Source organism: Podospora pseudoanserina, chromosome 4 (assembly GCF_035222485.1).
Source record: "Podospora pseudoanserina strain CBS 124.78 chromosome 4, whole genome shotgun sequence".
NCBI lineage: Eukaryota > Fungi > Ascomycota > Sordariomycetes > Sordariales > Podosporaceae > Podospora > Podospora pseudoanserina.
The window spans coordinates 3,285,114-3,298,905 of record NC_085923.1 but is presented as its reverse complement, the minus strand read 5'-3'; the positions used below and the strand labels follow the sequence as shown (position 1 = coordinate 3,298,905).

General features: G+C 48.7%; 3 protein-coding genes across 3 annotated transcripts; 1 reads left to right on the top strand and 2 right to left on the bottom strand.

Moving 5' to 3' along the window:
* Nucleotides 1-251: 251 nt before the first annotated feature.
* QC764_405730 (uncharacterized protein) lies at nt 252-3,682 on the bottom strand. The gene is made up of 3 exons (XM_062946864.1): nt 2,738-3,682; nt 701-2,653; nt 252-639 (listed from the first exon to the last, which is right to left on the bottom strand). The coding sequence occupies exons 2-3, from the start codon at nt 2,645-2,647 to the stop codon at nt 631-633; spliced, it is 1,956 nt and encodes a 651-aa protein (XP_062800850.1). The 5' UTR covers nt 2,648-2,653; nt 2,738-3,682; the 3' UTR covers nt 252-630.
* Nucleotides 3,683-3,891: 209 nt separating this feature from the next.
* On the bottom strand, nt 3,892-5,004 carry QC764_405735 (uncharacterized protein). The gene is made up of 2 exons (XM_062946865.1): nt 4,229-5,004; nt 3,892-4,165 (listed from the first exon to the last, which is right to left on the bottom strand). The coding sequence occupies exons 1-2, from the start codon at nt 4,554-4,556 to the stop codon at nt 4,050-4,052; spliced, it is 444 nt and encodes a 147-aa protein (XP_062800849.1). The 5' UTR covers nt 4,557-5,004; the 3' UTR covers nt 3,892-4,049.
* A 1,412-nt stretch (nt 5,005-6,416) lies between these two features.
* QC764_405740 (uncharacterized protein) lies at nt 6,417-7,456 on the top strand. The gene is made up of 2 exons (XM_062946866.1): nt 6,417-6,668; nt 6,730-7,456. The coding sequence occupies exons 1-2, from the start codon at nt 6,502-6,504 to the stop codon at nt 7,154-7,156; spliced, it is 594 nt and encodes a 197-aa protein (XP_062800848.1). The 5' UTR covers nt 6,417-6,501; the 3' UTR covers nt 7,157-7,456.
* The last annotated feature ends 6,336 nt before the right edge of the window (nt 7,457-13,792 follow it).

The window sequence follows — 13,792 nt, the reverse complement described above, 5'->3', positions numbered from 1 at the left end:
CGGTCGGTGATATGATAGCTTTTTCGACAAGTTTGACCATTGCGAGAGGCGGCATTAAAATAGTCGGATAGCGGTGCGGCGAAGAAGATGGTCGCATTGGCTGACAAATAGCCATCAGGTTTTCGTCAGGCTGGTTTGGCACAGAGTTGAAAGCACTTGGTAGGTAGATTGTCGCGAGGCATCGGCATGGCACACTGATTTGGATAGCTTTTCTGGATTAGACAATAATCCAAGGTCAATAACATGATTCCAAGCAACTGCCCGCACTTTTCTAATCAATACAACTTGCCTCACAACATCAAGGAAACCCAGGATTTCTCCCAGCTTTCATGGTGATGGCGTGAGAGGTTTATAGAAGCAGATCCGGCATGATAGGACAACATTGCAATGGAAAGTATCTGAATCTTGTTACGGAGCGCACAATAGGGCTAGTGATTATACAAGCATGTGGGTTCTACAGTATTTACATTCAAGACTGACCTCTGAGATCAGCATCTCACAGAGTCAGGTAAGTGGCGCCAATTCCTCAAAGCCCACGAGGCTGGAATCTCAGCTTTCCTCTCCGCAACACTGAAAATGGAGCACCATGACGGGTTGAATAGGCTGGGCTTGCTCCGGTATGCAAGGGAGCTATGCAAGCTGTGACGAACCTCATGTCAGCCTTTGGACAATTTCCTTTCTCACTTCTGGAGAGACTCACTAATTCTGCTCGCCGGGAGGCGCTTTCGTGGCCCCGAAGGGACTTCCAGTAAGTGTAAAGAGGCCAATAGTAACCGTCGTTGTCGCAGTGCGACAGTTCCTTCAGCTCCTCTGTCAACTCTTCGCCGTCTTCTATATACCGGTCTTCATGCATGTTGTCCCACGTACCCTCTGCCTTTCCAATCAACCAGCAGGTAGCTTCAATGACGGCATCAATCCGCCCGTGAAGATCGGCAGGCTGAGGGGTTTCGTTTTGGGCAGCCTCTATGCTGGCCATGATGTTCCTGAGATTCGGAATCATGGGGGCTGTATCGTCGGTTCCGGCGATGCACAACTCCAGATGTTGAAACACCTCCACCACCCACAATGCGGCCTGCTCGTTGTCCGTGGTTTCCTCTCTGGTGATGAAGTCGCACGAGTCCTTGATATACAAATCGTACCACTGCAAGAACCCCATCTGCTCCAAACCCTCCACCCGACGACTATGCATCTCCCTGGCCGCAAATGCTAGGACCACTTGACTGCGTTGGCTGAACCAACCACCAAGGCAAGACCCACATCCGCAGCAGTACTTGAGCTCGAGGAGCTCCTGCACAACCTCCCGGTCTTCCCCAAGCTCCGACGCAGACTTCACGGCCAGGCCGCTCACGTCCATGTAGGGGGTGCCGCTCAGAAGGCACCAAGACCGGATGGCCTTGTCGTTGAGGCCCGGGAAATCCTCAAAGAATCTCCAGTTCTTCCTCTCCCACGCGCAAATCGCCAAGAAGCGCTCACGCGAGTAGTCGCGCTCCCTCGCCTTTCCGAGCTGGTGCTCGAGCGCTTCCAGGGGTGTGCGCCCGCCCATATTCTTGACCTCGGCCAAGCGCGGCTGGCGCTCTAGAACGAACCTGATCGCCTCGACCTTAGACGAGACGGCGGCCAGGTGGAGGAGTGTGTTGCCACACTCCCCGCGCACGCCCCAGTCTTCGTGGTTGGGGTCCTCTGGCATCTGCTCCCTGAGGAGTGCAGTGCACTCCTCGTCGGTGGTGTGCTGTTTGCCCAGGTCTTGGACAAGTCTGGCCATGTGGGCCGGCACAACGGTGAGCCAGGCGGGACGCACCCCAAACTCTTTCAGGTCGTGGTCGATTGCTTCGTCATCAGCAATGGTGAGCTTCCGTGAGGGATGGTCTGCGTTTGTCGTGTAGGCGAACCAGTCCGACTTTGCCACCCGGCGGAACCCTTGAGCTCTCCAAAATGCCTCAGCTCTGCGCGTGATTTGGTGGTAAACCGGTACATCAGCCCCCCTGAGGAGACCCAGGAGGCGTGAATATTCGCGAGGGTCTGGTCTGGGACGAACAAACAGATAAAGCTCCTCCTTCCCGCAGTAGGTCTCGTTGAGGTTGAGGACATAGCGCACAATTTTCGTGCCGAGACCCTGTCCACGCCAATCCGGCTCGACATGAAAGTCCTCAAGCAGGAGCACGTTCTTCATGCTGCTGAGCTCCTCTCCCCACACACCCGTGCCTCTTGTCTCAGGAAAGTCCGACCTGTACCACTTGATTCGCATCCCCCCGTCATGAGTGAGAAGACCTCCCACCAACGAAGTAACCGTGCTGTAACGATTGCGACAGCTCAAATCCGCCTCGCTCAACAAATCCTCCAGATCCACATCCTCCATGACATAATCCCTCAGATCATCATACCTCTTCCGCTCATCATTTTTCAAATACTCGAGACATTCCCTGGCGTCGTCCAGATTAATCAAGACAGCGCAGAGTTCGGCGATGACCTCGCCATCAGAGCGAGAAGTGGCCTGGCAGCGGATCTCATCAAACCACCATGGACGGTCTTGAACAGGCTTGAGGCCCTTCCTCATTCTGTGCTCATCGAAAAGTTCGTCCTCCTCAGTCCGTTCGTCGTAGTAGGGGACATTCTTGTTGATGATGTACTCGTCGTAAACGTCACTCATTTTGCCCTGGTTGAGCTGAAAGTCAGTATCAAGACAATGGGAATTCAGAAACATGGCTGAGCTTGGAGTAAGCAAGCATGCTCAACATACCGTGATTCGATATGAAGATCAAGATATATGTTCTGATGATTCCTCAAGCGTACAAGCGTCGGTGTGTCGGGGTAGCTAGCCGTGCCAGAGACGAATATTGATGAGTTGGTAAGAATACCGCAGCTGATGGTCCAGTGTAGCGCGAGGGCTGCCGGAAATGAAGCGGGAGAAGACTGATGGCGGGAAATTGGCTGACGATTGGCGAAAACGAAGGGGGAAAGAGACAATGGGAGAGGGACGACGCGAAAGAGAACTCTGACGCGACGCGGAAATGAAGAGGAAGAGAGCTGCTGCTTAGCGTGAACGATAAAGATAGACGCAGAAGGGAAGAACTGAGGCAATTGCGCCTTGCGAGGTCTTGATACTCCAGGGAACCGAAGGAAGAGAGGAAGAACTGGTAACGATGACGTTAAGACAGAGGAACAGATGATTCTTCTCGGTCGAGTAAATCCAGAGAGGAAGAACAGAGGCGGAGGAGAAGCTTAGTCGGAGAGGTAAATTACAAAAAAAAAGTTGGCACGGCAAGGTCGAGTGGTTGTTGGCCGGATGGCCCTAAAAACCAGGCACCGGCGCCGAGTCGCCGGCCGGAGAGCCCGAATAACCAGGCACCGGCGGTGACTACCTTTTGTCTGAGTCCTTAATTCGTCCAAGCCCTGCAAAATCCCTCCGCAAGCTTCCGTAGCCTTCTGCTCCCCTTCTGGGCTCCTTCGGCATCCTCCCATTCCATAGCCTTCTGTGGTGTGTGCTGCTCCGTAGCCTTCCGGGTGACAACATCACCTGGTCAAAATGCCAGGGTGAGACTACGTACACCACACCTCAGCTTGTGCTGTTTCCTAGGTTTTTAACATCAACTCCAAAGTTGTTGTTGTGAGTCATAATGATATGTCACCTGCTCTTGATAGCTGACGCGGACTTGACTGACAGCCTACCCCCTTTTACATCATCGCCGGGAGCTGTAGTCAACCTCATTGTTAAGGACGACCACTTAGTTACCAGGATTGTCCGGCACTCGACACGAAACAAGGATAGTCCTGACTGCGGATAACCTTAAATCAACGTCTTCACAAAACATATGCATTGCGATGACAACTCGAAACATCACGCAACAACGGAAGCAATAAGGTTACCACGAGACCAATTTGAGATGAATGCTTGTGTCTTTTTGCCGGTTGCTCCTCCCCAAGATAGCTCTGCCAGCAGGGTTCGCAGACTACAGGCCTTCCCTCAACTAGAATTTCGCATCCCACCAGTTCTCTGCGCTCTTTCCCCTTGTGGGTGATGTCGCCGTGGTGTTGTCTGGCGCCATGCCCATTTAGCAAGCAACAACGACAGACTTGATCAAATTCCCGCCACTATAACCGACACAGTGAAGAGGCACCTCGACGTGCTGGGGATCATTGGTGCAGTTCTCATCAGAGAAGTAAGTGGCTATCACACACATGTCAGTTCAAAACATGGATGGTGAGGTTTCGTTCAAGATATTTGACATACTAGAGCAGCCGCCGGAGTTGACGACGCGCACGCGGCGAACATCAATCTCGGTCCTGAAGCAGAAGGTGCCATATCGGTTGAGTCTGACAGTCATCCACTTCTTATCATTGCAGTTGATGCCAGTAGCCTCAAACATCTCGAAGAACCACTTGGGCGCGTCGCCGCTGCTGGCCGTGATGTTGTTTTCGTCAGTCGCGTTGGGGTTCCAGATGATATTGGTTTCGCCTGCGGGGGGCGGGAGGTCAATGGTCGTGGTGGGCTCGGCTGGGGCAGCCACACCAGCGCTGATGACGCCTAGGAAGAGGGCGATGATGGCAAAGACCTTCATGTTGATGATTGTTGGATGGTATGTTGTGGTGTTGATTGAGGGATGATGTGAAGTTAGTCTGGCGTCGGGGGAGGGAGTGGTTGGTAGAGGAAGAGAAGATTCAGGTCTTCGGCCAGGGACAGATGGGAATTAAGTACCTGAGCGTGAACATGGGCAGGAGCAGTCTTGATGCGGTGGCCCGGGCGTTCCCATCAGTGAATATCGTGCCGTGGGACTCATGGTATTGCGATGATATCATAGCCTGGGCTGGAGCAAGTGAGGCTCTCAGGCTGGCCAATCTCCCCCATTCCACGGAGCAACCGACCGGAGTTGAAGTAGCGGGAATGATGGGTCATGTTGCTTGTTGGTTGATCCGCACAGTCGGCCGGCTCCAGCGCAACGGCCGCAACGGAGCTACCTGGGCATCCACTCCACCTCGAATTCAGACGAGTTGACTGCGAAAAAGAACATACCGTGAGCCAGCTGACCGTGGTGTCACAACCACGCCGCAGTGCTACAAAGCTAGCGGCAGTTCTCTGATGAATTCCCACTTTGCCGCTTGGCAGCACCCTGATCTTCACTCACCGGCCCCCAGAGGCTCACTGCCAACTCAGGTAAATACCGATGATATCTGATTTTCCGATCAGCTCTCTTTCAACGGAGAGCACGTCCGCGCGGCCACGAGGTAGATGGTGAGGTCATGGTTCTCGATGACTTGTTGGTCATTTTTGGGTTGTCCTGAGAAGAATTTAATGATAAGGCGGTGAGAGGTAAACGATAGGGCAATTGTTGACACAAAACTGTTTTCGAAGCTGCCGGAGATAAACGACGGATATCAAATACAAGAAAGGAAGGAATATGGTTTTCAATGAAGAGACAATATATATATCTACTTTTCACGAGAACAGCCCGGTAGCTGTCTTATTTACCTCTCGCCGCCGACATGTCAGTGAGTAGCGGATACACCGGTCACCTCGGCCTAACTTCCCAAAGATTGAACCAAGGTGAACAGATTCCCCTTAAGCTTCTACCGGAACTACGCGTGGTCTATTCCTCAAGCACACGGCTTAAAACTCTTGTGGAGAACGCAGTAGCTTTGGTTACCTAGCCTTTGGTGAGAAAACTTTGTATTGTTTGGCTTATCTGTTGACACAAGGTACATCATGGATGTGTTAAGTAATTCGTGACGCTCCGCCTGTTGGGAGAACCCAAGCGATAAATTGCAAACATCATCCTACCACAAGAACGAAAGAATTGGAAGTAAGGTAAGCAAATATTCTGCTGCTGCGTGTTTGTATTGGCTCCAAGAGAAGGCTTTGTGTGTCCAGTCACTATCCGGAATGGTTCGGACCTCGAATTCATTCTTCTGGGCAAGCTCGGAGATGCCTCAGTTTCAAGTTTCTGCACAGAACTTTCTCTTACCTACTGTGAGGTTCTCAAGCCGCCGTCCTCCTCAAACTTCAGTCAAACGATCCACGACCACAGAGTTCTGTGTTGTCGCAGACTGAAGTCTGAACTTCCTTACCAGTGGTGGTTTACTTGGACTAATAGTCAACAAAGAGGGGCGCGGTCATAAGGCTCAGGCGTCAAGAGGACCTCGCAGAGTGTCCGGTGTGTTCGGAAGGGTACGCGGTCGCACCGGACCCAAAGAAAAGCTAGCAATCCGGCACGTTGATTCCCGTCCATTAAAATGTCATCTTCGCGGTTCAGCCAGTTATATCTCTTCCCAACACACCATGTGTAACGTGAGAGAATGAGATACTGCAACACACAACCAAAGATTTGCAGAGTGTAAGGGGCTGCTCCAGTGGGTAGCTGACCTGCCCACAGCAACGCCAGGTGAGATTTCCCAATCCTCCGGCCGGTGGGTCTAAACCCAATCCGTGCTTCTCGCCGCAGCCATGCGCAATTCACAACGGCAAATGCGGAGAGGGGGTCGGCAACAAAAAGGGGAGTGGAACGGCAGATGTCAAGGGAAAGACCGAGATCCCGAGTGATGTTTTATATCTATCCCCGAACGGTGCCTGGATATATCTTGTTGTGGTCTTGTTACTCCCAACCCACCATCGAAATGAAAACACAGGCAATTATGAACTTTCTCGCGGGAACCTATTCCCTCCTCAACAATACCCAGTAAGCCCCCGCTCCACGACCGAATCCCTGTGTAACTAAAACACAACACTAATCCACTCAGATGGCGAAACGGCACTCAAGTGTCCGACCCGTGGGGTGAGAAGCCAGCCGGCCTGATCACATACACCCGCTACGGTTACATGTCCGCGGTCATGAACTCGATGGAGCCAGACATGCGTCCTCCCGACATCCAATGGCCACCAAATACCGGCGGGAGTATTGATGACTGGGCTTTGATCGGCAAGACCTCGTTATCATATGCGGGGCCGTTTAGTCTCAACACCTCGGTACCATTGACGAAGTTCCGTGGACAGGTCTTGCATGGCCCAGTGACAACGGCAAGCATACCGCGTTTCGTGGGACAAATTCAAAGGCGAAATTACACTGTCATTGAGCAAGATGGGGAGGTGTACTTGACAATCTCTGTGATAACGACTCTGGCGGGGGCCAGATCCGAGATTTGGTGGAAGAGGATTGTTAAGGGGTAGATGGATGATGTCTAGCTGAACGAGGGATCTGGCTGTGAAGAGTACATCTCCCTAGTTGCAAGTCACTGTAACCAATATTCGAAAATCAACTTGCTGTTGTTATTTTAGTCAGGGGCAAGCCTTTCTTTGCGGTCAGTACCTGGGTGGTGTCCAGTCTTCAGTGTGATCTGCGACTGGTCGATGTACTTAGTGTCCATCTACCCGCTTCGCGCTGGAGCCTTTCTCCTTCCTTCATTGTGTCAACATCTTCCGCAACAAATTGTCCATAATCGCATCGGAGGGGTTTAAACCAGTCTCCGCCAAAAGGAGTCTGATCCTAGCAGCTTCGGCCCCCGTCTCCTCCGCCCTTTTCGTGACATGTTCCAATCTTCACTTCAAGATGTCGATTGCCCCCTCTGCTACCTCTGATCTTTCGGTTGCCACGTCCAGCTGCGCCTGAGGGGGCTTGGTAATATCCAGCCAAGGGCATGGAAGTGGACATGCGTGCTTCAGAAATGATGTAGGTAAGGATCGTGCTTGGGGCAGATAAGCGATAAAAATATTTGATGGTAGGTTTGAAGGTAATGACTTGGAAAAACATAGAGGAATGGACTTCTATACTGTTGGGATCTTCAAGATCACTTTGACTGTGGACGAATTGCAACTCTGGGATTGAAGCTGCCATGTAGGTAGCTAGGTACCAATCCATGCTGGCATCCTAGCTATCTCTTGTGTCATATTAGTGACCAGCTTCAAGAGGAACCCCCAATGCCTGAATCAACATGCCCTCGTTGCTTCAAGATGTAAGTACGGCACACTGGATGATCGATGTGGGGACTTGGCCCACCAAGAGAAAGGAATGTAGATCATAGCATATATGTTGATAGATGAAGAGAGGAACGAGTCTGGTGCAGGATGTCAGACTCCGCTATATATACATGTAGGAAGGTTACCTGGAGTGGATTTCATTATTCCTATCACTCTTCCCTCGTATCCCACCAACCACACTGCGGTCAGGGCTCCGTAGCAATGGCGACGGGGATTTCAAGGACGGAATACCACGAAGCATGGAAGTAATATAAAGATGCTCATGGACTCTTGGCTTTTCATCATGTAACCGTCTTTGATTCTACCAAGGCTTGATGTGCTACGTTGCATGATGGCTACAAATCAGGGGTGGCCGGTTTTATACTGCATTCTCTGTTGCGTAAGGTGATCAGTTATGTTCTTCACGGTCGAGGGAAACCTTTTGCCGTTTCCGGACTCGCTCATGGGGTGTCGCAATAACAAGTCGCACTCCACCCTCCTTACTGGTCATGTTATTTTCAGCATTATCCGAAAATAACTATCATTGCGGCGTTTGAAATTAGCTTATAGTTTTCAAGAGAAGCAAACTATGAATAAGTTAAGATATATCTATTGCTAAGATACGTCTCCGGCGGCCAGTTGATTGGGCCCTGCCAGTAAATGGAAGCAATTACCGTGAAGACTGGGGTCCCTGAACTGCGAGGTACGACGGTTTGAGGTGGCACCGAAGGAAGGTAAGTATAGGGAACTATGCCCTGTAAATAAGATAGTAGGCACTGAACTACAGGGATCTATGCCCTGGAAGAGAGTGTAGTGAACCAGTATAACGTACTTTGTAAGTGAGTCGGTCATATAAGTGGGCCGGTCACTTTTCGACCGCGACGCGTCCTCCTACACTTAACATCAACTTTCTCTACAACCCAACATACCTCCTACCTTAAATAAAGCCAGGATAATCTTAGCCCTTAAAGTGTCACAACCTTAACATCGGGAACGGGTGGAGCAGTGCAAGGTCACCAACCAATCAGAACAAGGTCGCAGCGATTTGGGCGATCATGGGTAATAAGACTGGGAAGTACAGTGATCACGGAAGTACGACCAATAAAGAACCAGAGAAGGATCATAGCAATCATTGTGATCATTAGGAAAGAGCGGAATGATCACCATGATCGAGGAGAATCATAAGTCTATATATACGGAGGAACTAGATAGCTCGTAGATAGTTCCGCAGTATGCAATTCACACTTGTATTCACGGTATCTTGTGTTTACATTGAGACATCTTGTTGTGCACTGTTTAGCTGCACCGAACCAATTGTCAGAAGTTACCTTCAACCCGTATCCCTTTCAGAGGTTCTGTACAGGGGTTCGTCACATAACGTATATTATAAGCGAGTCGTACATATAAGCGAGTCGTACAGTCTCCACCACCCTACAACAGCTATCCTCAATTGCTAGACCATAACACTAGGAACCGACTATAATTACATCAGAAGCAGCTGAATCTGAGGCTTCTTCAGCATCCTGGCAAGTGCGCGCATTATGGCCAAGCTTGCCGCATATATCACAGCACTGAGTCTTCGTACGAGACCCCCCTGTACCACCACCACTTTGTCGATTTTCCTGGATTACCTGCTCGCTCACAGCCTTCTAATCCAGTAGATCCTATGCCTCTTATACGGTAAGTAACCCTCTAAGCCTTACACGTGTTTTTTTGGCTCTCCGTCTCTTACTAAGTGCCTTATTGGCCTTTCGCAGTGCCGAGAGCTCTATACGTAGAAGAGCCACCTCGTATATTACAGTTATCGTACCTTTAACTAATCGATCTACAGCAGCTAATATAGATATTAGAGAGCTATCCTAGTGGTTTAATATCCGAATTTTAATAAGCTTTAACTGTAAGGTAGCTTCTCGAGGGTTATATAGTATTGGGGAGAGCTAAGGGAGTACTGTGCCCGGCCTTAAGGATAGGGGTATTAGTATATAAAGCTTTATATTTAGCTTAGAAAATACCCTCTCTAAATCGTATAATATAAGGTTAGTACCCGCAAAGCTACCCTATATATTCTTTTCCGTTATAAAGGCGAAGAAAGCTTCGCGGAAGGCATAGAGGAACTCGAGCTTATTTATATAGTTAATATATATATATATTAAGTCCTCGATCTAGCGGCTATACGCCTGCTTTAATGGTCTAAAGTAGCCGATATCGAGTGGTTGGAGGTAGTATAAAGAATATGGAGGTATATAAAGCGTAATAATATTATTTTGCTAGTAATAGCGCTTGAATTCGGTCGAGTAATAGCTCTCGTGGCCGTCGAGGATTAATAACGGGTATTTATTTTTTATTCGGGGCGCCGTATAGTAATCGAAATACTTAATTTAATTTAGGCTTACAGGATTAATAGTCTAGCTATTATCGGTAATTACGATACGCTAGGTAGACGGTAGATTATACTCGGTATATGTTAAAATACAGCTTCTGTTTGTGGATTTTACAGTGTATCTGAGCCCTGTATATTACAGGGCCTCAGAGGCAATACGATAGCTTGAATCAGCAGTGTTTAGGGACTGCGGTTGCCGGAGCGGAGGCTCGGCCTCCGGAAGCAATCCGAGGTCCCGGAAGGCCGAGCGCTAAGGCCGGTGCCCTGCAGTGGTCAAACGGTAGCGGCAACGTGGCCTACAGTGGTCAAACGGTAGCAGCAACGTGGCCTGCAGTGGTCAAACGGTAGCGGCAACGTGGCCTGTAACCTTATATTTGGATAGCGCACTTAGCGGGCGTTCGGGCCGGGAAACGCGCGTTCAGGCCGGGAACGGAATCACCCTCGGGGAGCAAGTAATAGGCCGATGGCCTATAAGACCTCTGCCTCACACCCTATCCACTGTGGTATTTTTTAGTCTACAAGGTTCAATCAATATACTGGTTCACCACACTCATCAGTGCCTCACAAGCCTATGTTACAGTGATTCTCTTCTATATATTACAGGGCACCGCCCTGTAATCCTCCTTCCTTCAGTGCCACGGCAACTGTCGAATGCTGCAGTCAAAGTCTTCTTCGCTCTCAGTGTACTGCGCCGATAGCTATTTGAGCCTATATTTACAGGCCTCAATAGCACCTATTTCAACAGTATATTAATTAATAAAGTAGTATTACGCGGTTAAAATAATAAAAAGAGAGATAGCTTAATTAAAAGTATTAACTCTTTAGATTACCGTTACCTATTCGCGGTTATTAAGCTAAGCTAGTTTCGCTTTACTAAAGCCGTCCGAGGTCGTAATTACTATACCTGCGAAAATAATATTTATTATAAACCTAATTTCGTCGAAGTTATAAATATCGTTATTTATAATACCGTACTTAGCTTTAGTATTCCGTACGAGTGTGACGAACCCCTATCCAGAACCTCTAAAAGGGACACTAGTTAAAGGCACTTCTGAACAATCTTAGTCCGGTACAGCTAAATAGTGTACAACAATGGCTTGTCTCTATCACAATAGTCTGAATACCAATGATTGTGACTTATATTGCATACTACGGAACTGTCTATCTACGCCGGCCAGTTCCTCCCTATATATAGACCCGTGGACTGTGGACCGTTGACTTACAGACGGTCCTCGGTCCGCTCCTGATTGGCCGATGCCGGACCGTGGACCGTGAGCCCCACCGCGGTCCCCGGTCCCCATCTTATTGGTCCGTTGCCCTTCTGGACCGTGAGCCCCGCTCGACGGCGCGGTCCAGTCTTGATTGGTCCCTCGTGGCCCCACTGTCTTCCAGAACCGTGACAACGAGCGTAAACTATTCGGTAATAACCTTCGGATCTTCGTATTTAGCCCTTTAATAGTTGTATTTACGCGTAAAACGCGTACGGAGCTATAGCTAGCGTTTAACGAAGTTATATGCCTAGAGCTTACTAATAGGGGGCGCGTCGCGTACGCGTAATAGTTAGTTAGCTATATCTTCTACGCTACGTAATCTTAATAGAAAAGCTTATATATATAGCTTAATAATATATCGGATAATAACTTCCTCTTCCGATTAAGTTAGCTTTTTTAAATTAAGTATTATATCGCGTCGTGTAGGCCGGCCGGCGCGTCGGTTAGAAAGAGTTATAGCTAGTACGTTATAGAACTTAGCTGCAGCTCGGAGGCTTAATTTTTTATTAATTCGAAGAGCCTTAAGGGCTAAAAGTATCTTGGCTTCCTTTAAAGTAGGAGGTATATTAGGTTATGGAAAAAATTAATGTTAGGTATAAGGAGGACGCGTCGTGGTAGAGACTGTACGACTCGCTTATATCTACGGCTCGCTTATAATATACGTTAAAGCTATTCAAAACACTCCGAAATTAAGCCTCCGAGCCGCAGCAAAGCTATACAATATACCATTCTTAACCCTCCGTAACCGACGCGCCGGCCGGCCTGCACAACGCGATATTACGCCCAAATCGAAAAAGCTTACTTAATCTAAAAAGGATACTAGTGTTTAATACGTTATTAAACTATATAAGCGAGCTTTTTTACTAAAATTGCGTGGTGTAAATGTGACGAATCTCTATCCAGAACCTCTGAAAGGGATACTGGTTGAAGGCACTTCTGAACAATCCTGGTTCGGTACAGCTAAACAGTGTACAACAATAGCTTGTCTCAATCACAATAGTCTGAATACCAACGATTGTGACTTGTATTGCATACTGCGGAACTGTCTATCTACACTAGCCAGTTCCTCCGTATATATAGACCTTAAGACCCTGAAGTGCTCGTCGTGCTATGCCCTCGATCACTCCTAGCACATTGCATCCTGCAGAGTGCTCGTGGGCCTTGGCGCCATAGCACTCTCTGGCCAGCCTCAATTGGCTATCTCCTAACTTCCCTAATGATTAGCTGGGGACGTCCTGCGCCCCACATACTGCGCGACCTGCCGTTAGGTTAACTGTAACACACACCCATATTGCTGCCTCAGCCAAAGAGCTTAGAAAACGCGTTTCTAAGCCTTTAGCGCCCAGATCCCATTTTTCAAGGGCTTTTTTCTACGTCTAAACATCTTGAAACGCTCATGCGCGCGTATTTCTGGCTGGCTGGCGATGGAATTCGTGGGAGAAGACCGTAATTGAGAGAAGTTGTAAGAGGCAGAAATTACAGTTGTAAAATCAAAGTGCCAGAGGTTGACTTGCAATTAAGTGGGTCTTTGGGAATAGTGTAGCCGTTGGGAGCAGTTCGGCTGAAAATTCAGGGCCTATAGAAAACTCTAACCCTAATTGGGAGGGTGTGCCCCGATAAAGTCTTATATATATAGTGACTCCTAGAGCTATTACAATTAGCATAGTTAGTTTTCTATAGTAGCTTGCAAACTAGTTCTCTAGTTTCCCTGCTATAAGATTTTGGCGGTAATATCTAGTATTTTGTTTCAGTCCGGATTCTCCGATAGTAACTTTAAAGACCTTAAGCATATACCGGACGATCCAAGTATGCAGGAGACAAAGACTTATCAATACGCAAAGTAACCCGAAGAGCGTTAATATCGGCGCCTCTGTCCAGAAGAAGTGGGCAATATCTCGTGGCCTCCACTTGAAGCGGCCTGGAGAGCATTGCCGTATATGACCGCCCTGTACGTTGATATCGGCGCTCCTACCTAGAAAAGGCTGTATAATATCTCAGTGGATCGTACGGCACAACATCAGCCTTTTCTTAGTTTGGAAGCGAAGAAATTACATTATCTCCTTAGACTAGTTAATTGAATGGTGGAGCAGCGCTATCAGTAAAAAAAGCGACGGCTTATACTGAACTAGCGTTATCCTATTCCTCGAGCGCAATAATGCGGCCCTAGTTAAAAGGTTATTTATTTAGTTCGGGATATCA